This window comes from Melopsittacus undulatus, chromosome Z (genome assembly GCF_012275295.1).
Source record: "Melopsittacus undulatus isolate bMelUnd1 chromosome Z, bMelUnd1.mat.Z, whole genome shotgun sequence".
Taxonomy (NCBI): Eukaryota; Metazoa; Chordata; class Aves; order Psittaciformes; family Psittaculidae; genus Melopsittacus; species Melopsittacus undulatus.
Genome location: NC_047557.1, coordinates 356993 through 381415, shown reverse-complemented (window position 1 = coordinate 381415; position 24423 = coordinate 356993). Strand labels below are relative to the sequence as shown.

The 24423-nt window shown below is 47.9% G+C and overlaps 1 protein-coding gene across 11 annotated transcripts in view; it reads right to left on the bottom strand.

Moving 5' to 3' along the window:
- The window catches only part of TCF4 (transcription factor 4), a 79623-nt gene extending 66308 nt beyond the window's left edge, over window positions 1–13315 (bottom strand). For all 11 annotated transcript variants that reach the window (XM_034072816.1, XM_034072820.1, XM_034072817.1 and 8 more), the window contains exons 1-5: window positions 13175–13315; window positions 12146–12243; window positions 10329–10401; window positions 4903–4964; window positions 4395–4467 (exon numbers count right to left, since the gene is read on the bottom strand). In XM_034072816.1, the coding sequence (XP_033928707.1) occupies window positions 4395–4467; window positions 4903–4964; window positions 10329–10401; window positions 12146–12223 (286 nt within the window). In that variant the 5' untranslated portion in view covers window positions 12224–12243; window positions 13175–13315. The remainder of the gene's footprint in view (window positions 1–4394; window positions 4468–4902; window positions 4965–10328; window positions 10402–12145; window positions 12244–13174) is intronic.
- Between the last annotated feature and the right edge of the window lie 11108 nt (window positions 13316–24423).

Here is a 24423-nt window from a genome sequence, read left to right as displayed (position 1 = left end):
TCCTGCTGATCCTTATGGAATTTGGGAATGGGGATGCTTGGGATGTGGAACAGTGGGATGGGAGCGAACGGACCATGGCGATGCCTGATTTCCTTGGAATTCCATAGGATTTAGCTATAATAATGGGAATTTCTGTAGGAATTCTGTTCTGGGAAAAATGAAGGGAAGTTTTATGGGAATTCTTTCCTTTAAAGGAGAAAAATGGGAATTTTTATAGGAACATTTCCCATGGAATAACTATATTGGGATGACACCAACGCTCCTCCATCAACCTCCATCGCGACACCCGATTTCCTTGGAATTCCATAGGATTTAGCTATAATAAATAAAGGAAACTTTTCCAGGAATTCTGGGAAAAAACACAGGAATATTTTCTAGGAATTCTGGGAAAAATGAAGGAAGGTTTTATGGGAATTCTTTCCTTTAAATGGGAACAAAGGGAAGTTTTCCCATGGAATAACTATATCGGGATGACACCAATGCTCCTCCATCGCGACACCTGATTTCCTTGGAATTCCATAGGATTTAGCTATAATAATGGAAATTTCTATAGGAATTCCGTTCTAGGAAAAATGAAGGAAAGTTTTATGGGAATTCTTTCCTTTAAATGGGAACAAAGGGAAGTTTTCCCTTGGAATAACTATATCGGGATGACACCAACGCTCCTCCATCAACCTCCATCGCGACACCCGATTTCCTTGGAATTCCATAGGATTTATCCATAATAAATAAAGGAAACTTTTCTAGGAATTCCGGAAAAAACACAGGAATGTTTTCTAGGAATTCTGGGAAGAATCAAGGAAAGTTTTATGGGAATTCTTTCCTTTAAATGGGAACAAAGGGAAGTTTTCCTATGGAATAACTATATGGGGATGACACCAACGCTCCTCCATCGCGATGCCTGATTTCCTTGGAATTCCATAGGATTTAGCTATAATAAAGGAAACTTTTCCGGGAATTCTGTTCTGGGAAAAACGAAGGGAAGATTTTATGGGAATTCTTTCCTTTAAAGGAGAAAAATGGGAATTTCTATGGGAACACTTCCCATGGAATAACTATATCGGGATGACACCAATGCTCCTCCATCAACCTCCATCGCGACACCCGATTTCCTTGGAATTCCATAGGATTTAACCATCATAAATAAAGGAAACTTTTCCAGGAATTCCAGGAAAAAACACAGGAATGTTTTCTAGGAATTCTGGGAATAATCAAGGAAACTTTTACGGGAATTAAATGGGAACAAAGGGAAGATTCCCTTCGGAATCATCGCATCGCCGCTCGCCTCCCCCTTCCCGCAGCAGCATTCCAGCCTTCGGGAAGCAAGGAGTTAACCTCCCCTTCCCCTCTCCCGTTACATCTGGTGCTTGGAGCCGCTTCCTCCCTCTCCATCCCATCCCTACAAAGTTGGCACCGGCTCATCCCTGCCCCCCCCTTCCCTATCCCCCCCTTTATCCCGGGAATTGCGCGCGGATCCGATGGCGCGCGTTGCCATTAATTACAAGCTTGTCAGCGAAAGCATTCTGGGCGCCGAAGATGAATATGCAAATGAGGCCTCATTTGCATCTTTGCCTTTGTTGGAATGTCATTAATTATTACAGTTTATGATGATGAATGCAGCTGGCGCCGCGGCCGTAATTAGGCAGCAGAATGCCAGGAGGGAATGATGGGGGGGGGGGGGGATGGAAAAGGGGGAAAACTGGGATGCAAAGTTCCTTGGAAAAGCTTGGAATTCCATGGAAAACATGGATAAAGGGGGGTTGGAGGGATAGAACCCATAGGTTTAATGTGGGGCTATTCCCAAGGATGGGTTTTGCCTCTGATCCCATAGGATAGGGTTGAGATCCATAGGATGGCTATTCCCGGCTTTCATGGCAAGGATGGGGTTGACATCCCGGAATTCCGAGGATGGATTTTGCTTCCTGGAATTCCAGGATGGATTTTATCTCATGGAATTCCAGGATAGATTTGACCTTCTGGAATTCCAGGATGGATCTTTCCCATTTGGAATTCCAGAATGGATTTGACCTCCTGGAATTCCAGGATGGATTTTATCTCATGGAATTCCTACTATGGATCCTACCCCCTGGAATTCCTAGGATGGGTTTGACTCCTTGAATCCCTAGGATGGGTTTTCCCATCTTGAATTCCCAAGGATGGATCTGACCTCCTGGAATTCCAGGATGGATTTGACTCCTGGAATTCCAAAGATGGATTTTACCTCCTTGAATCCATAGGATGATTTTTCCCTTTTGGAATTCCTAGGATGGATTTTTCCTCCTTTATCCCATAGGAATATTTCTATAGGAATATAGGTTTTCCCTCCTGGAATTCCTAGCATGGATTTTCCCTCTTTCCATTCCTAGGATGGGTTCTACCTCCTTCAATTCCATAGGATTGATTTTCCATCCTGGAATTCCTACAATGGATTTTCCATCCTGGAATTTTAGGATGGATTTTACCCCCTGGAATTCCTATGATGGATTTTCCCTTCTGGTATTCCTACTATGGATCCTACCTCCTTTGATCCCAAAGATGTCCTTTCCTTCCTGGAATTCCTAGAACAGCCTTCCCTTCATTCCATCCCTAGCATGGATTTTCCATCCTGGAATTCCTAGGATGCATTTTCCATCCTGGAATTTTAGGATGAATTTTACCCCTTGGAATTCCTAGGAAGGATTTTCCATCCCTGGATTTTAGGATGGATTTTACATCCTGGAATTCCTACAATGGATTTTCCATCCTGGAATTCTTAGGATGCATTTTCCATCCTGGAATTCCTACAATGGATTTACCATCCTGGAATTTTAGGATGGATTTTCCCTTCTGGAATTCCTACTATGGATCCTACCTCCTTCAATCCCAAAGATGCCTTTTCCTTCCTGGAATTCCAGGATACATTTTCCTTCCTGGAATTCCAGGATGCATTTTCCCTCCTAGAATTCCAGGATACATTTTCCTTCCTGGAATTCCAGGATACATTTTCCTTCCTGGAATTCCAGGATGCATTTTCCCTCCTGGAATTCCAGGATACATTTTCCCCCCTGGAATTCCAGGATGCATTTCCCCTCTTCCCACCCCTCGCATCCCTTTCACCCCTATTGGAGCAACGGAAAACAACCGGAATTCCATCCTTAGGAATTCCCTTTCCTCCATCCCCACTTTTCCTTTGGGATTAGCTCCTTGTTGTTGCAGGGATTGATGCGAATCCCTTCCCCCCCCCATTCCCGGCCTTGCCGACAGCATTCCGGTCGGGAAGCGGGCGGCGAAGGCTCCGGAAAAGCGGGAATGACGGGAGCAGATGGCAGCATTCCACATGAGCGAGCCGATCCATCAGCGCTGAAGGGCCCAGGTGCGGAGCTGCCCCCCCCCCCCATTCCCAGCCTGTCGCACGCATCCGGGCGGTATTCCATGAAGGATCCCGACGGGAGCGCAGCTGGAGCGGCAGGGCGCTCGCGGCCATTCCCGAAGGCTGGAAGTGGGGGGGATGGGATTTGGGGGGGGATGGGGGATGGGAAGGGGGGATTCCAATGGGAAGCCCCCCACTGTATCCATAGGGAAGAATATACCTATATCCTGTTTTAATGGGTTTAAGACATTCCCGATTGGCATATCCCGATATTCCATAGTCTGAAGTCCCTATATCCCACTTTAATGCCAGGTTCAAGCCATTCCCAATAGGCACATCCCGATATTCCATTGATTAAAGTCCCTATATCCCACTTTAATGCCAGGTTCAAGCCATTCCCGATAGGCACATCCCAATATTCCATAGTCCAAAGTCCCTATATCCCACTTTAATGCCAGGTTAAAGTCATTCCCGATTGGCACATCCCGATATTCCATAGTCCAAAGACCCTATATCCCACTTTAATGCCAGGTTACAGCCATTCCCAATAGGCACATCCCGATATTCCATAGTCCAATGTCCCTATATCCCACCTTAATGCCACGTTCAAGCCATTCCCTACTAGCATATCCCGATATTCCATAGTCCAAAGTCCCTATATCCCACTTTAATGCCAGGTTCATGCCATGCCATGGAAGTCCTAAGCGCTGGAATTCCGTGTTGCTCCTGGCATTCCAAGTGTCCCATTCCCATTCCATCATTATTCCCATGGCCGGAATTCCATAGGGAATTTTCCTGCCATCTCCCTAACAACATTCCCTCCATGAATCCCTATGGATTCCAACCTTATCCCAACAATTCCCATTGAATTCCATGATTTTCCAGCTGGAGAACAGCAAGGCCACCACTAAACCCCTTAAATCCATAGGGATGCTCCCATATGGATGCAACCATGCGATCCAGGAGCAATTCCCAAAGGCCCCGGAATTCCATGTCTCCATCCCGCATCCCGCTTCCCATCCCGATGGGAATAGGGAGAGCTTACTTTGTAGCCGGGAGTTGCCAAAGGGAGGCGAGAGGTTGCTGGTCATGTCATAGGGATTCCCGTCTCCATAGTTCTGTAGGGAAAACCGGGATACATCCATGAGCTCCAGAATTCCCAGAGCCATTCCCGACATTCTGATTCCCGGTTTTTGGGAGCGAGATCCCTCTTTTTCCTGGCTTATTCCGTATGGAAGTGGGTTTGGAGCTGCGCGTTTGGGTGGTGGTGGGAAGATCCCGATGGAAAAGAGTGGAATTCCCGGAATTCCACCTTGGGAAAACATGGAATAATAGGGAAAAGAGCTGGAATTTGAAGGAAAAATGGGATCATTCCCTTCCTATTGGGAATGGGGCAGGGAACCTTTGGGAAAGGCCGGGAATGGGGTGGGATGATCCCGAGCTTCCCAAGCGGATTTGGAGGTAGGGAAAAGAGGGATGGAGAAGGGAATTCCAAGCTCCAAGGGACGTCTCCTTCCCTATTCCCATGGGATATTCCCATCGGGATAACTTACCCGGGATGGGCTGGGATGTCCTGTGCTGCTCCAGGCCCCGGAGCCCGTTCGCTCTTCCACATCTAGGGATGAAATGGGAAAGGTCAGCATTCCAGGCGGGATATCCCATTGGATACAATATGGATCCCTATGGATACCATTCGGCTCCATCCCGATCCCGATAGGAAGCATTGGGAATGCTTCCTATTCAGTCTCCAGCCCTTGGAGCATCACCTATGGATGACCCATTCCCTATATCCCATTGGAGAATTCCCTTTGGAATGCCAAAGGGCTCATCCCAAGCCTTATCCAAGCTTATCCCTATGGAAAACCAGCTTTGGGAGATGAAGGACACAATGGGATACACTGGGATAAGTGGGATATGGATATGAGCATCATCCGAGGCTTTGGGTCCTATCCACATTCCCGATGTCTGGAAAACACCAGGAAGGAGCTGGAATGAAGGAGGAATGACAGTTGAATCCCATCTAATCCCATTGGGAATGATGGGAAGCAGGAATGCCGATAACTGGAAAAGTAGGGAATGCTCCTGCCCTTTCCCTATGGATTGGGATGGGAAGGAGCTTCAGATCCATAGGGATCCAGTGGGGCCTTGAAGAGGCAGGCCCAGCTTCTCCATTCATCCCATTCCCATTATCCCACTGGGAATGCTGAGCTCATCCCATTCCCATTATCCCACTGGGAATACCGAGCTCATCCCATCCCCGTATTCCCATTGGCATTCCCACAAGGATAACCCTAATGGGTCCTAAGGAGGACATGGATGGAAGGAGGATCCATGACATTCCAAGTGTTCCCCATCCCGGGATAACCGGGATTCAATGGGATCCAAGCTCAAGGGGCTCCGGGAATGATGGGAAAGGGCTTTGGGAATGGGAATATAGGGAAGAGGGAATAGTGGGAATGTGAAGCTTCCCAATGGAGAAGGAAGGAGACATGGAAAAGGAGGACGACATTCCCGGATTCCTATGGCATTCCCGTCTCCATCACCATACCCTCAGCACAAATCCATAGGGATCTATGGAATTCCATCGGGAATGCCGTGAGAGGACCACAACCTGCCCAACAGGACACAGATCCCGTTGGGAATTCCGGGATCAAAGGTGGGAATCCGATGGTTTTCCCAGTGTTTGGGCTGGGAAACGCCATCGATTCCATGGAATCATGGAATGCTTTGGGATGAGAGAGCTTCGAGCTCATCCAGATCCATGGGAATGGGATGGCAATTCCATAAAGAGGGAATAAAGGGAATATCCATCACTAATCCCGATGGATTTAGGCTTTTCCAATGGGAATTCCATCCCATCGGGAAAGCCAACTCCTTCCCTCTATCCCAAAGCATTCCCGAAGCTTCTGGTTATATCCCCATGGAATCCTTCCATCAGATCCAATCAGCTGGAATGTCAGTATCCCAAATCCCATAAAAAGCATAGGAAGAGGCCTTGATGAGGTGGGATAAGGCGGAATTCCTATGGAATTTCCCTATGGAACACGGCTATTACCTTATGCAGCATTCCAGAAGGTTGGAAGTGGATGTGCTATAAGGAAGGGCGTCATTCCCAAAAGCAGGAATTGCACGATGTTAATGGGAGAATAAGGAATTCTGTGCTCCCCAATCGGGATTGAGCAGCGCTTCCCAAAGGAATGGTTCGGAAAAGCTGGAATAGCACAAAGTTATCCCCCAAAAACAGGGATTTATGGAAAACTGGGAATAAAGCAGCTGATCCCAGGGGAAAAAAGCCTGGAAAAGCCCAATTCCCGTTACACATCCCGAAATCCCAAAGCTTTGCTCCCAGTTTTCCATCTTAAAAGGGGAAAAACATTGGGATTAAGGGATAATGAATGGATTAGAGGCAGAAGGTCTGGAATTCCATAGGCAAATCCCAGGAATGGGAATGGCAATGGAAGCTTTGGCCTCAAAAGGAGCCCGGATCCCGGTTTTCCCATTGGGAATTGCGCTTCCCATCCCAAAGCCTGTATCCCGCTTGTTTTTCCCATCATTCCATGGGATTTCAAGGGATAGGGGGAAGCTTATCCATAGTTATCCTTTTCCCTATGGAAAACAGGGAGAGAACCACCCCATTCCCTTAGGAATGCCGAGTATTCCCAAGAATTCCCTTTTGATCCCTATTTTTGGCTCCCGAAAACCATCCCATGATCCCAAAAGGATTTGCTGGGAAAGAATACGGAAAAGATTCCCAACTTCTGGAATGCTGCTCATAAATCCATTGGGATTTGGATCCGTATGGATTGGAAGCATGGAATAACTACACCAGGAACGGCATTCCTCGGAGCATTGAATCCCTATGGAAATGCCCCCAACATTTGGGAATGGGAAGGAATAGGAGAGGCCTCATCCCTAAAAATTCCCGTCGGGAATTCGGGAATGCCTTTTCCTATGGAATTCTATGGAATTCCTATGGAATTCCGCTTTAATTTCTATGGAATTCTGTTATTCCAATGGCATGGATACGCCGAACGCGGTATTCCATGGATACCCATTCCCAAAGCTCAACACACATCCCATGGGAATCGTTGCCGATATCCCTCTTTTCCCAAGGAAACGGAAGCACTTGGCTTTGGGAATTGCCCCGATGGGAAAAGTCATTCCCGTTGTTTGGAATGTTGTCCGATCCCATTGGAATTCCATTGTGGAATGGTTTGCGCCATGGGTGGAACAGCACAAAGTTATCCCGAATTCCTTATTATTAGGGATATAGGGTTATCCAAGTGGGAAAAAACATTGGGAATTGCACGGAATTCCGGCTTTTTGGGATCGGGAGCATTTGGGAAAGGGATTGGCAAAGAGATTCCAGCATTTGGGAAGAGCGACGAGCTGGGATTTTCCATGCGGAGCCGTTATCCCGACGCCATTCCCGAAATCCATGGATTTGCTGGCAAAAAGTGGGAAAGGATGAATTCCTTGGGAATTCTATGGGAGCAGCATCCGCAATCCCGATGGATTTGGGAGCGATCCCAATCCAATGGGAACAAGGCGACCTGTGCCTTACAGTATTCCCGAATGGGGGGGGGGGTGTTTTCCCTATGGATCCCTATTTGAGCACGTTGGGATTCGGGAATTCCGAGCTTCCCGGGAATGCTCAAATCCATATCCCTATTGCAGATACAAGAAGCTTTCCATAGGGAAGCGCATTCCCGGATCGGGATTCGGGATACAAAGCTTGGGATACAAGGAGCATCCGACAGCACAAAGAGGATCCGGGTCCTTAATCCCATCGGATTCCCTGCGGGATACATCCCCCTTTGGGAGCATCTCGCTCCCAATAGGATGCATTGGGAATGGGGGAGATCCCATTGCTTCCCAAAGAAAACGGGATCATGGAAAGCCGGGAATGCTGCGGACTTCCAAGCGGGATGACAAAGCACAGGCAGCCATGCCGGAAAGCTGGAATGCTGCCTGGAAAAGGGAAGGAAAGGGGGGGGATGCGGTGGGAGACGCCTGAATGCAAGCCCTGGATACGGTGCTCTTCCCAATGGCATTCCCGATCCGTAGCCGCAGCATTCCCGATGGATCCAGTCCCATATTCCCTTTAAATGGTGATTATGTGGGAATACAGACCCTCTGTATCCCGGTTTTCCTAGGAAAAGCGATGCTTTATCCCACCCTATTATCCGACCCTATTATCCCTATTGCCATCCTTTATCCGCACAGAATTCCCAATGGATCCCAAAAAGGGAATGGGATCGGAAGTGCCACGATCCCAATATTCCGAGGTGGGATTGAGGCAGGGAATGGGGCTCATTCCCAACCTCGGGAATGTGCCATTCCCACAATGGGGATGAGGCTCCGGGATAACGGTGGCAAAAAAGTGGGATTCGGATGGAATTCCAGGATGTTGGCAAAGGAAGGAGGAGAAGGGAAACAAAGGCAGGGAATAAAAAGCCTGGATCCCGGATGGAATTCCAATGGGAATCCCAAATCCCTTCGGCTTTTCCCACTTTTCCCAGTTGAAAACCCCAATGGAGCTCCGCTTCCATTCCCAAAGTCGGGAATGGGGAATGGGAATGGGGATGGGGGGGGGTCCAAAGGTGCTTTTCCATCCCGATATTCCAAAGGGTTGGGAAACAGGGAATGATTCCCAAAGCTTCCGTGTGTGGATTCCTTCCCTTTTCCAAGCGGGATTCCAACTTTCCCAATGGCATCCCTATGGATTTTCCCTATGGATTTTCCCTATGGATTTTCCCTATGGATTTTCCCTATGGATTTTCATAGCCTGTGCGCGGAGACAATAGCCACGCTTCCATCCGTATCCCTATGGATAAGCGGGATGCAATTCCCATACCCCCCCCATTGCTCCCAACTTTGGGAATACCGCTAGGAAGGAAAAGGGGGAAAAGCCATAAAGCTCCATAGGATCCCAATGGCAGGAATGATGTCGGTATTCCCAAAGTGGGGAAACCTGGGATAGAAGGAGCATCATTCCCGAATGAAGGCATCAAAGTGATTCCAATGGGATCAGGGAAAAGGGGCTCTTTGGGATGAGTATTCCCTATGGAATTCCTTAGGCCGGCTTCTTTCCCGGCCGGAAAGATGGGATTCACATTGATGGGATATTAGGGATATTAGGGATGCAGCATTCCCGAAATCGGGATCATCCCCCCCCCCCCATTCCCGAAAGGAAATAGGATTAATGGGAAAAGGAACGGGAAAATCCCAGTGTTTGGAATGGCCTCACACTGGGAATGGGGGAGAAGGGATCAATCCCAATAGGAATTCCCGGTGCGCTTCCATAGCAAACAGTGGGAATGCTGCCTTCGGGATGGGAAAGCAGCCGGCATTCCGATAGGGAAAGGGAAAGGACGCAATTCCAAGCTGGAAAACTCCATCCCATTATCCCATAGGATTGCATGGAGCAAAGCAGGCAGCGGTCGGAAAGTTTCGGGATCGATCCCAAAGGAATTCTGTTTATCCCTGTGTCCGACGGTATTCCCTTTGTTTTTAGGGAATTCCATCGGGAATGCCACCTAAAGCCACCTCATCCTCATTCCCATGCAAAAAAGCAGGGAAAAAAAGACGGGAATGAAGCCGAAAAGTGGGAATTCTGCCCCAAATATTCCTTTTCTCGGGAAAACCGGATGGTTTTCCTGCTTTTCTTTAGGATTTATTCCTGCTTCCGAATAAGCCCGAAGTTTATGGGGTGGGGGGGGTGCAGAAATCCATGGAAAACTATGGAATAACGGCGAAAACCGGGAATAATCCACCATAAACAGCACTTCCAACCGACGGAATTCCAGGCAAATCCGAGCGCAATTCCCATAAAACCAAGCCAAAAGCATCGGGATCCATCCATTCATTCCAATAGCCTCCGACAGGGAGGGAAGCGGCATTCCCGACGCCGGGAAAGGGGGAGAGAGGAAAGCGCTTCCCAGATTCCCAACGTCGGGAATACGGGATCGGGACTTACTGGAGCCGGAGAAGTGTCCGCTTGCCAAGGAAGTTGGTCCGTTCTTCCCACTGCTCACCGGGGGGGAGAACATCTGTTGGGAATGGGGACAAAGGAGCGTTATTCCCTATGGAAAAGGACGGCATTCCCGGCTGGAAAACAGGGGGAAAAGGGTGGAAAACAGGGGGGAAAAGGATGGAAAACAGAGGGGAAAAGGGATGGAAAACAGGGGGATAAGTTGCGCTTCCCGGCTGGAATTCCGGCTGTGTTCGGGTTAACCCCTCGCTACCATTGGGATGCGATCCCGGTTTTCCATCCTTTTCCCATTCCAAAGGTTGGGAAAACCTTCTCCGTGTGTGTTTGCATCCGTGCGTCGGGAATGATGTGGGTAAGTGATGCCGGATCCCGGATCCGTCGCCCCCCCCCCCCCACTTCCTTCCCTTTGGAATGCACCTTTCCATAGGGATGCGGGGCCGGAAAGCAAAGTGATTCCCAACCCCCTTCCCATAAATAACATGGGAAAAGGGGAGGGGATGGGATGGGAAAGGTTGGGAATAGGGATAAAAGGAGGGGGGATGTTGGGATGGGAGGAAGCGGAATTCCGGTCGGGAATGATCCGAACGTTCCCAAAGCGACGGGAAAAGTTTCCCGATGGATCCAAGAGGGGGAAGGGGAATGGAAGGAGAAGACATTGGAATGGGGGGGAAGGGGGGGGAAAGGAGGTCGTATTCCCATGGGATTGAGTGGGATTTTGGGTGCGTTAAGTTTGGGGAATGGGGGGGAAAGGGGGATGAAAAGGGGGAAAAAGACGGGAGAAAAGATGGGAAAAGGGGGAAAAAAGAAGGGAAAAAAGGGGAAAAAGATGGGAAAAGGGGGAAAAAGTGGGATAAAAAGGGTGAAAAAAGACAGGAAAAGGGGTAAAAAGAAGGGAAAAGGGGGAAAAAGACGTTAAAAGGGGGAAAAAAGAAGGGAAAAGGGGTAAAAAGATGGGAAAAGGGGGAAAACAAACGGGAAAGGAGGAAAAAGAAAGGAAAAGGGGGAAAAAGACGGGAAAAAAGATGGGAAAAGGGGGGAAAAAGAAGGGAAAAGGGGAAAAAAGAAGGGAAAAAGGGGGAAAAAAGATGGGAAAAGAGGGAGAAAGATGGGAAAAGGGGGAAAACAAACGGAAAAAAGGGGAAAAAAGAAGGGAAAAGGGGGAAAAACATAGAAAAAGGGGGAAAACAAATGGGAAAAGGGGGAAAAAGACGTTAAAAGGGGGGGGAAATGATGGGAAAAGGGGGGGAAAGGACGGGAAAAGGGGGAAAAAAGAAGGGGAAAGGGGTAAAAAGATGGGAAAAGGGGGAAAACAAACGGGAAAAGGGGGAAAAAGATGGGAAAAGGGGGAAAAAGTGGGATAAAAAGGGTGAAAAAAGACAGGAAAAGGGGGAAAAAGAAGGGAAAAAGAAGGGAAAAGGAGGGAAAAGATGGGAAAAGGGGGAAAACAAACGGGAAAAGGGGGAAAAGACAGGAAAAAAGACGGGAAAAGGGGGAAAAAGACGGGAAAACAGATGGGAAAAGGGGGAAAAAGAAGGGAAAAAGAGGGAAAAAGACGGGAAAAGGGGAAAAAAGATGGGAAAAGGGGGAAAAAAGAAGGGAAAAGGGGGAAAAAAGAAGGGAAAAGGGGGAAAAAGACGGGAAAAAAGATGGGAAAAGGGGGAAAAAGATGGGAAAAAAGATGGGAAAAGGGGAAAAAAAGACGGGAAAAGAAGGAATAAAGAAGGGCAAAGGGCATGAGAGGGACGAGGGGGTTGGGGGGAGTCAGTTTTCCATGTTTCGGGAATGCCGGATCCGCTCCTTACCGCACTGAAATCCAAGAGATCGCTGAGCTCTTTGTCCGTCCCTAAGGCAGCCATGCGCTGGTGGTGGTGGGGATGCATCCTAAGCCCCGCTCGGCGACCTGGAAGCACGGGAAGAGGCGTCGGGATGGGATGGGAATGTCGGGAATGTCGGGAAGCGGTTGGGAATGGGGACGGCAATGGGAGGGGAAGGGGGAGCGGGGCCCCGGCATCGCCGCTGGGTGCAACAGGAGGAGGTTCGGGCGCCGCGGTGCCAAGTTTGCGGCGTGGAAAAGGACGGGAAAAGAATGGGAAACGATGGGAAAACGGTGGGAAAACGGTGGGAAAATGATGGGAATATGGTGGGAAAATAGTGGGAATAGGATGGGGGAAAAATGGGGAAAAAAAACGGGAAAAAACGGGGGAAAACGACGGGAAAACGGTGGGGAAAGAACGGGGGAAAGAAGGCGAAAAACAACGGGAAAAGAACGGGAAAAGAACGGGAAAACGATGGGAAAACAGTGGGAAAACAGTGGGAAAAGAGTGGGAAAAGAGTGGGAAAAGAATGGGAAAAGAAAGGGGAAAAAACGGGAAAAACAACGGGAAAAACAACGGGAAAAACAACGGGAAAAGGGGGAGAGGGACGGGAGGAGGAAGCGAAGGGGGAACAACAACAACAACAAGGGAATGGGACCGGGAATGGGATCGGGAATGGGGTTGGGAATGGGGTTGGGAATGGGGTTGGAACGGGAATGGGAACGGGAACGGAGGCCGGGCCCGCACCCCCCCCCCCCCCCCCCCCCCCATTCCCACTTGGAGCGAACTTGGAAGTTAGCCGGGATCATCCCATTCCCAACCCCCATTCCCGGTTTTCCTTCCCCTCTCGTCCGGTCGGGATCGGGGAGTTGCGCGTTGTTCCCATCGGGACTTTTCCCATCGGGAATGCGATCGGGAATACGATGGGATCGGGAATGGGATCGGGAATGGGATCGGGAATGGGATCGGGCCCCCCCCCCCCCCCCCCAAATCCCATTCCCATAAGCGGAACTTTACCTGCGCCGACCACGGGATTCCAGAGGGGGGGAAAACGGGAAGCGAAACGTTCCCGAAGTCGGGAATCTTCGGCCTCTCCGCAGCCCGGCCGGGACCGGAGCGCTTCCAAACGGGAATGTCGGCTCTTCCCGACAGCATCCCCCCCCCCCCCCCCCCGCTGCTTCCCGACCGGGTTCAGGCCGATCCCAATGATCCCAATGATCCCAAGGCTGATCCCAATGGTGATCCCAAGGATCCCGGCCCCGATCCCGGAGCCGTCGGCCCCGAGCGCAGCCACATCGCGGGGCTCCACATCCGGGCAATGCCCGCCCCTTATAAGCGGAGCAGACAATGACGGAGGGGAGGGATCGGGAATGGGGTTGGGAATGGGAATGGGATGGGGATGGGGATGGGGATGGGAATGGGATGGGAATGGGATGGGGATGGGAATGGGGATGGGGGGGGATGGGAATGGGGTTGGGAATGGGGGGGGATGGGGATGGGATGGGATTGGGAATGGGATGGGAATGGGGGGGGATGGAGGGGAGAGGGGATGGGGGGGTGGGGGGGGTAGAGGGGGAAGGGGGGGGGGAGGGATTCCCATTGGGATGTATTGGGAATGTGCAAGGAGATGGGATAATTTATGGAATTGGGATCATTCCTGGATTTGGGATCATTCCCAGGTTTTGGATAATTTCGGGATTTGGGATTATTCCCAGTTTTGGGATCATTCCCGGATTTTGGACCATTCCTGGATTTGGGAACATTCTGGGATTTGGGATCATTTCCGGTTTTGGGATAATTCCCGGATTTGGGATCATTGCCGGAGTGGGGATCTTTCCTGGATTTAGGATCATACCCGGAATTGGGATCATTGCCACTTTTAGGATCAATTCCAGGGTTTGGGATCATTCCAGAATTGGGATCATTCCCAGTTTTGGGATTATTCCCACAATTGGGATCAATCCCACATTGGGGTTCATTTCCAGACTTGGGATAATTCCTGGTTGTGGGATCATTCCTGGATTTAGGATCATTCCCAGTTCTGGGATCATTCCCATATTTGGGATAATTCCCAGAACTGGGATCAATTCCCAGTTTCCTGCCTCATCCTGGGAATCCCGTAACTCCAAAAGCAGGAAAACTGCCCCATTCCTTGGGATATTCCCATTTACTTGTCCCTATATCCCATTGATCCCATGGGTCGATCCCATCCATCCCAAGTCATTCCATGCTTTTCCATAGGCTTTTCCTTACTCCCTCCATTGGCCTCTTCCCGATGCAAATCCTATGGGATAAGCCCATTCCCGGCTTCACTTCCCTATTATTCCTTATCCCAACCTATTGAATCCCAGAATTCCATGGTATTCCCGGCCTAAATCCAGGCCTAAGGACATTCCCATCTCTTTTCCCTATGGCATTCCCACTTTAGGAATGGGATACTATGGGATCTATCCCCTTTGCTTCCCATATCCTTTCCCTATGGCATTCCCATCTCCTTTCCCTATGGCATTCCCACTTTAGGAATGGGATGCTATTGGGATCCATTCCCTTTGCTTCCCATTCCCTTTCCCTATGGCATTCCCATCCCTTTTCCCTATGGCATTCCCACTTTAGGAATGGGATACTATGGGATCCATCCCCTTTGCTTCCCATATCCATTCCCTATGGCATTCCCATATCCTTTCCCTATGGCATTCCCACCTTTCCCTATGGCATTCCCACTTTAGGAATGGGATGCTACTGGGATCCATTCCCTATGGCATTCCCATATCCTTTCCCTATGGCATTCCCACCTCCTTTCCCTATGGCATTCCCACTTTAGGACTGGGATACTATGGGATCCATCCCCTTTGCTTCCCATCTCCATTCCCTATGGCATTCCCATATCCATTCCCTATGGCATTCCCATATCCATTCTCTATGGCATTCCCACATCCATTCCCTATGGCATTCCCATATCCATTCCCTATGGCATTCCCATATCCTTTCCCTATGGCATTCCCACTTCAGGAATGGGATGCTATTGGGATCCATTCCCTATTGCATTCCCATCTCTTTTCCCTATGGCATTCCCACCTTTCCCTATGGCATTCCCACTTTAGGAATGGGATGCTACTGGGATCCATTCCCTATGGCATTCCCATCCCTTTTCCCTATGGCATTCCCATCTCTTTTCCCTATGGCATTCCCACTTTAGGACTGGGATACTATGGGATCCATCCCCTTTACTTCCCATATCCTTTCCCTATGGCATTCCCACCTCCTTTCCCTATGGCATTCCCACTTTAGGACTGGGATACTATGGGATCCATTCCCTATGGCATTCCCATCTCCTTTCCCTATGGCATTCCCATATCCATTCCCTATGGCATTCCCATCCCTTTTCCCTATGGCATTCCCACTTTAGGACTGGGATACTATGGGATCCATCCCCTTTGCTTCCCATATCCTTTCCCTATGGCATTCCCATATCCATTCCCTATGGCATTCCCATCCCTTTTCCCTATGGCATTCCCATATCCATTCCCTATGGCATTCCCACCTTTCCCTATGGCATTCCCACTTTAGGACTGGGATACTATGGGATCCATCCCCTTTGCTTCCCATATCCTTTCCCTATGGCATTCCCATGTGGAATTGCGTTTCCTGCCCCATCTGCATCCCAGCTGTTGGGCAGCATTCCAGAGCCTTGGAAAAGATGGGTATTCCCAATGGATACGTATGGGAATAGGGAAAGAACGGGATAAGGAATCGGGAATTGGGATTGGGATCAGCAAGGAGATGGGTTGGGAAGCTTGGGAATGATAGGGAAAAACAGGGAATGGGGAGGGATAAATGGGATCCTTGTTCTTAGGAACATCTGGAATTCCCAGGTCCTATTCCTGCTTTAAGGAATTGCAGGGATAATAAGGATAATGGGAATGGGATGGGAATGGGATGGGAATGGGATGGGAATGGGGATGGGAATGGGAATGCGATGGGAATGGGATGGGAATGGGGTGGGAATGGGGGTGAGAATGGGATGGGAATGGGGATGGGAATGGGATGGGAATGGGAATGGGATGGGAATGGGATGGGAATGGGAATGGGATGGGAATGGGGTGGGAAAGTGATGGGAATGGGATGGGAATGGGGATGGGAATGGGATGGGAATGGGATGGGAATGGGATGGGAGCCAAATCCCATAGGAATGGGATAATCCGGAATGATCCGCTAAGGAATTCCTGGATGGATAATGGGTGTCTATAGGGAAGCCCATTGGGATCCATGAGCTGCTTTCCTGTATCCCGGTGGGAATTCCATGGGATTAGCGATGGAATTAATGGGATTATTAGGGATTAATATCCCTTTATTAGGGTTATCCTGGTTATTCCCTATTCCAGGGCTTAATCCCAACTAATTCCATATGGGAGAAGCAGAAGATTCCCAATAGGGAGTTTGATCCATTTGGGAATGATGCTATTCCCGAATGGAAGGGATGGGGGTGGGAATGGGAATGGGATGGGAATGGGATGGGAATGGTGATGGGAATGGGATGGGAATGGGGTGGGAATGAGGATGGGATATGGGATGGGAATGGGATGGGAATGGGATGGGATATGGGATGCAAACAGGGATATGGGATGCAAACAGGGATGGGATATGGGATGCTCTATGGGATGCTCTATGGGATGCAAACAGGGATGGGAATGGGATGGGAATGGGATGGGATATGGGATGCAAATAGGGATGGGATATGGGATGCAGACAGGGATGGGATATGGGAAGGGAATGGGATGGGAATGGGATGGGAATGGGGATGGGAATGGGGATAGGGAATGGGATGCAAACAGGGATGCTCTATGGGATGCAAATAGGGATGGGATATGGGATGCTCTATGGGATGCTCTATAGGATGCTCTATGGGATGCATTCCCGGAGGCTGGAATGTCGGGATGCATTGAGGACAATGGGAGCATCCCATGGGGCTGTGGGAAGGGATCCGGATGGAAAAGTGGGAATGTTATAGGATTATGGGATGGGATGGGAAGAGATTCCAAGGGGGAATGCACATGGATCCAGGCCATGGACATACATTAACATACATGGACATACATTAACATACACGGACATACATTAACATGCATGTACATACATTAACATACACGGACATACATTAACATACACGTACATACATTAACATACACGTACATACATTAACATACATATACATACGTTAACATACATGGACATACATTAACACACGTGTACATACATGGACACACGTGGACATACACAGTCACGTGGTCATCCGATCACGTGCACACAGGACCACGTGCGCACCCCTCCACGTGGCCCCGCCCCGTAGCCACGTAGCCACGCCCACAACGCGGGGGGAGGAGGGAGGGAGAGGGCGGTCACGTGGGGGGCCACGTGGGGGGGGGGGTTGGTTCAAGTGTGTGTGCATATACACCTGTGTATGTAGGTACATGTATGTATGTACACGTGTGTGTATGTACATGTGTATATGTACACGTGTGTATGTACGTGTGTGTATGTACATGTATATACACGTGTGTATGTAGGTACATGTATGTACACGTGTGTGTATGTACATGTATGTACATGTGTGTATATACATGTATGTACATGTTTGTGTATGTACGTGCATGTACATGTATGTACACGTGTGTGTATGTACATGTATGTACATGTGTGTATATACATGTATGTACATGTTTGTGTATGTACGTGCATGTACATGTATGTACACGTGTGTGTATGTACATGTATGTACGCGTGTGTATGTACACGTGTGTGTATATACATGAATGTACGTGTATGTATGTATGTACGCGTGTGTATGTACACGAGTGTATGTACATGTATGTACGTGTGTGTATACACATGTATGTACACGTATCTATGTACATGTTTGTATGTACACGTGTCTATGTAGATACATGTGTGTTTATGCGTGCATGTACATATATGTACGCGTGTATGTATGTGTGTATTTACATGTGTGTACGTACACGTAAGTACATGTGTCTACAGGTATGTACATGTGTATGTATGTGTATGCATGTACATGTGTGTATGTACATGTGCGTGTACATGTATATACGTATGTATGTACATGTGTATGTACGTATGTATGTGTATGTACATGTATATGTACATGTGTGTATGTACACGTATGTACAGGTTTGTACAGGTATGTACATGTGTGTATGTACATGTATGCACATGTATGCACATGTATGTACACGTGTACGTATGTACATTTGTACACGTGTATGTTCATATATGCACATGTATGTGTGTACACGTGTATGTATGTACATGTATGTACATTTGCACACGTGTATGTTCATATATGCACATGTAAGTGTGTACACGTGTATGTATGTACATGTATGTACATATATGTACATTTGTACACGTGTATGTACATGTATGTACATGTGTGTGTGTACACGTGTATGTATGTACATTTGTACACGTATATGTTAATATATGCACATGTATGTTCACGTGTGTGCGTGTACATATGTGTATATGCACATGTATGTGCACGTATGTACATATGTTTGTACATGTACGTACGTGTATGTGTGTGCATGTGTATACAGGGTGTGTGTACGTGTGTGTGTGTACACAGGGCTGTATGTACGTACATGTATGTACGTGTGTGCACGTCTGTATGTACATGTATGTACATGCGTGTACATATGAACGTGTGTGCATACATGTGGGTACATACGTGTATGTACATGTGTGTATGTATATGTACATGTATGTACGTGTATGTACATGTATGTATATATGTATATGCATGTACACGTACATGTGTGTGCATGTACATGCATGTATATGTCCGTGTATGTGCATGGATGTACATGTGTGTGTATGTACATGTATGTATATGTACATATATGTGTGTGCATGTACATGTATATGTCCTTGTATGTACATGTGTGTGCATGTACATGTATGTATATGTCCGTGTGTGTGCATGTATGTACATGTATGTGTATGTGTGTGCATATCCAATCCCATTCTCTGTTATCCCAATCCCATTCCCTGTTATCCAATCCCCATTCCCTGTTCTCCAATCCCATTCCCTGTTATCCAATCCCAGTCCCTGTTATCCATCCAATGGGATGGATTTGTCGCATTCCCAACTGTGGGGCTCCCATTTCAGCTCTTCCCAGTCTGGAATTCCCATATCCCATAGGTTTCCTGCCCCTATTCCCTATGGGAAGCTGGGAATTGCGGCATTCCCAATGGAGGTTGGGGAAGGAAGGCTTGGGAAAGAGGGAATGGGTCAGGGGACAGGGATGGGATTGGGATTCCTGGTTTTCCAGAGCATTCCAGAGGGAGGAGGAGGAGGGAGAAGGAAGGATAAGGAAGGATAAGGATGGATGAGGATGGAAAAGGATGGATAAAGAGGGATAAGGAAGGAAAAGGATGGATAGAAAGGGATAAGGATGGATAAGGAAAAGGATGGATAACGGATAAGGATGGAAAAGGATGGATAAGAATGGATAAGGATAGAAAAGGGATAAGGATGGAAATGGAGGGATAAGAATGGATAAGGAAGGAAAAGGATAGAGAAGGATGGATAAGAGGGGATAAGGATGGAGAAGGAAAAGGATGGATAAGGATGGAAAGGGATGGAAAAGGATGGAAAAGGAAGGATAAAGAGGGATAAGGATTGATAAGGAGAGATAAGGATGGATAAGGATGGACAAGGATGGATAAGGACGGATAAGGAGGGATAAGGATGGAAAAGGATGGATAGGAAGGGATAAGGATGGGAAAGGATGGAGAAGGATGGATATAAGGGATAAGGATGGATAAGGATGGAAAAGGAAGGATAAAGAGGGATAAGGATGGATAAGGATGTAAAAGAAGAGATAAGGATGGAGGAGAAGGGATAAGGATAGGAAAGGATGGATAAGAATGGGATGAAGAAGGATGGATAAGGATGGATAAGGAAGGAAAAGGATAGAGAAGGATGGATAAGGATGGATAAGGAGGGATAAGGAAGGAGAAAGAAGGAAAAGAATGGATAAGGATGGAAAAGGATGGATAAAGAGGGATAAGGATAAAGAGGGATAAGGATGGATATAAGGGATAAGGAAAAGGATAGGAAAAGATGGATAAGGATGGATAAGGCAGGATAAGAAAGGAAAAGGATGGATAAGGGATAAGGATGGATAAGGATGGATAAGGCTGGATAAAGAGGGATAAGGCAGGATAATGTTTGTCGGGAATGAGCAGCATTCCCAAAGGGATATCCCTGCCTTCCTTGTATCCATCCCACTGGAACAGGGCATCACCTTCAGTATTCCCATCGGGAATCCGCTGTCATTGCGGCATTCCCATTTGGGAATGTGGGAATGGATTTGGGATGAGAATTCCCAATGTTTCCCTCTCGGTTTCCTTGGGATCTATGGAATTCCACTGGGATGCTCCCAATCCCACCCCCATTTCAATGGATCCCAAATCATTCCCAGCGTTGGGAATTGCAGCCTCTTCCCAATGGCCCATTCCGGGATTCAAACTCATCCCTATGGATATTCCCAATGGGATCGGACGCAGCCATTGACAATGAAATCCATGGAATTCCCTTTGAATCCCAATGTTTCCCATCCCCATTCCCTACAGATCCCATTGATCCATAGGGATCATCCCTGCTTACCTCAATCCGGAGCCTGGGATTTTGGGATAGGGATGGGGCTGGACTGGGATCCATTGGGATCCATTGAAATCCATTGGGATCCATTGAAATCCATTGGGAACCATTGGGATCCATTGAAATCCATCGGGATCCATTGAAATCCCTTGGGATCCATTGAAATCCATTGGGACCCACTGGAATCCATTGGGACCCATTGAAACCTATTGAAATCCATTGGGATCCATTGGAATCCATCGGGATCCATTGGAATACATTAAAATCCATTGGAATCCATTGTGATCCATCGGAATCCATTGGGATCTATTGAAATCCATTGGGATCCATTGGAATCCATGGACATCTATTGGGATCCATTGAAATCCATCAGGATCCATTGAAATCCATTGGGATCCATTGAAATCCATTGGGATCCATTTGGAATCCATTGAAATCCACTGGAGTCCATTGGGATCCATTGACATCCATTGGGACCCATTGAAATCCATTGGGATCCATTGAAATCCATTGGGATCTCCCCCCTCCCCCCATTTCCCATGGAATTCCTACCCTCTGGAATGCTGGTAGGGAAAAGGAGAGACGAGATTCCAGCTTTTTAGTGGGATTTGGGATATGGGAATCACCAACATTCCAAACGGGAATTCCTCATCCCAAGGCCTATTTTATCCCAAAAATTCCCAGTTTTCCATGGATTTGACGCCTGAAACACCTGGAATTGCGTCTGCCCCATTCCAAACACTGTTATCCCAATCCCATTCCCTGTTATCCCAATCCCCATTCCCTGTTATCCTAATCCCATTCCCTGTTATCCCATTCCCTGTTATCCCAATCCCCATTCCCTGTTATCCCAATCCCATTCCCTGTTATCCAATCCCCATTCCCTGTTATCCCAATCCCATTCCTTGTTATCCCATTCCCTGTTATCCCAATCCCCATTCCCTGTTATCCCAATCCCATTCCCTGTTATCCCAATCCCCATTCCCTGTTATCCTAATCCCTTTCCCTGTTATCCATTCCCTGTTCTCCCAATCCCATTCCCTGTTATCCCAATCCCATTCCCTGTTATCCCATTCCCTGTTATCCCAATCCCATTCCCTGTTATCCCAATCCCCATTCCCTGTTATCCATTCCCTGTTATCCAATCCCATTCCCTATTATCCAATCCCCATTCCCTGTTATCCAAACCCCATTCCCTATTATCCCAATCCCATTCCCTGTTATCCATTCCCTGTTACCCCAATCCCCATTCCCTATTCTCCCAATCCCATTCCCTGTTATCCAATCCCTATTATCCCAATCCCATTCCCTATTATCCCAACCCCATTCCCTGTTATCCAATCCCCATTCCCTGTTATCCAATCCCCATTCCCTGTTATCCCAATCCCATTCCCTGTTATCCCAATCCCATTCCCTGTTATCCAACCCCCATTCCCTATTATCCCAATCTCATTCCCTGTTATCCAACCCCCTTTCCCTATTATCCCAATCCCATTCCCTGTTATCCCAATCCCCATTCCCTATTATCCCAATCCCATTCCCTGTTATCCCAATCCCCATTCCCTATTATCCCAATCCCATTCCCTGTTCTCCAACCCCCATTCCCTGTTATCCCAATCCCTGTTATCCAATCCCATTCCCTGTTATCCCAATCCCATTCCCTATTATCCCAATCCCATTCCCTGTTCTCCCAATCCCATTCCCTGTTATCCAATCCCCATTCCCTGTTATCCAATCCCATTCCCTGTTATCCCATTCCCTGTTATCTCAATCCCATTCCCTGTTATCCAATCCCCATTCCCTGTTATCCCAATCCCATTCCCTGTTATCCAATCCCCATTCCCTGTTATCCCAATCCCCATTCCCTGTTATCCCAATCCCATTCCCTGTTATCCCAATCCCATTCCCTGTTATCCAATCCCCATTCCCTGTTATCCCAATCCCATTCCCTATTATCCCAATCCCATTCCCTGTTATCCAATCCCCATTCCCTATTATCCCAATCCCATTCCCTGTTATCCCAATCCCCATTCCCTGTTATCCCAATCCCATTCCCTGTTATCCAATCCCCATTCCCTATTATCCCAATCCCATTCCCTGTTATCCAATCCCCATTCCCTATTATCCCAATCCCATTCCCTGTTATCCCATTCCCTGTTATCCCAATCCCCATTCCCTGTTATCCCAATCCCATTCCCTATTATCCCAATCCTCATTCCCTGTTATCCCAATCCCATTCCCTGTTATCCAATCCCATTCCCTGTTATCCCAATCCCATTCCCTGTTATCCAATCCCCATTCCCTGTTATCCAATCCCCATTCCCTATTATCCAATCCCCATTCCCTGTTATCCCATTCCCTGTTATCCTATTCCCTGTTCTCCCAATCCCATTCCCTGTTATCCCAATCCCCATTCCCTGTTATCCTAATCCCTTTCCCTGTTATCCATTCCCTGTTCTCCCAATCCCATTCCCTGTTATCCCAATCCCATTCCCTGTTATCCCAACCCCCATTCCCTGTTATCCCATTCCCTGTTATCCCAATCCCATTCCCTGTTATCCCAATCCCCATTCCCTGTTATCCATTCCCTGTTATCCAATCCCATTCCCTGTTATCCAATCCCATTCCCTATTATCCAATCCCCATTCCCTGTTATCCAATCCCCATTCCCTGTTATCCCAATCCCCATTCCCTGTTATCCCAATCTCCATTCCCTGTTATCCAATCCCCATTCCCTATTATCCCAATCCCTATTATCCAAATCCCATTCCCTGTTATCCAATCCCATTCCCTGTTATCCCAACCCCATTCCCTGTTATCCCAATCCCATTCCCTGTTATCCAATCCCATTCCGTTATCCAATCCCCATTCCCTATTATCCCAATCCCATTCCCTGTTATCCCAATCCCCATTCCCTGTTCTCCCAATCCCATTCCCTGTTATCCAATCCCCATTCCCTATTATCCCAATCCCCATTCCCTATTATCCCAATCCCATTCCCTGTTATCCCAATCCCCATTCCCTGTTATCCCAATCCCATTCCCTGTTATCCCATTCCCTGTTATCCAATCCCATTCCCTATTATCCCAATCCCATTCCCTATTATCCCAATCCCATTCCCTGTTATCCCATTCCCTGTTATCCAATCCCCATTCCCTATTATCCCAATCCCATTCCCTGTTATCCCAATCCCATTCCCTGTTATCCCAATCCCATTCCCTGTTATACCAATCCCATTCCCTGTTATCCAATCCCATTCCCTATTATCCCAATCCCATTCCCTGTTATCCCATTCCCTGTTATCCCAATCCCATTCCCTGTTATCCCATTCCCTGTTATCCCAATCCCATTCCCTATTATCCAATCCCATTCCCTTTTATCCCAATCCCATTCCCTGTTATCCCATTCCCTGTTATCCAATCCCCATTCCCTGTTCTCCCAATCCCATTCCCTGTTATCCAATCCCCATTCCCTATTATCCCAATCCCCATTCCCTGTTATCCAATCCCATTCCCTGTTATCCAATCCCATTCCCTATTATCCCAATCCCATTCCCTGTTATCCCATTCCCTATTATCCCAAC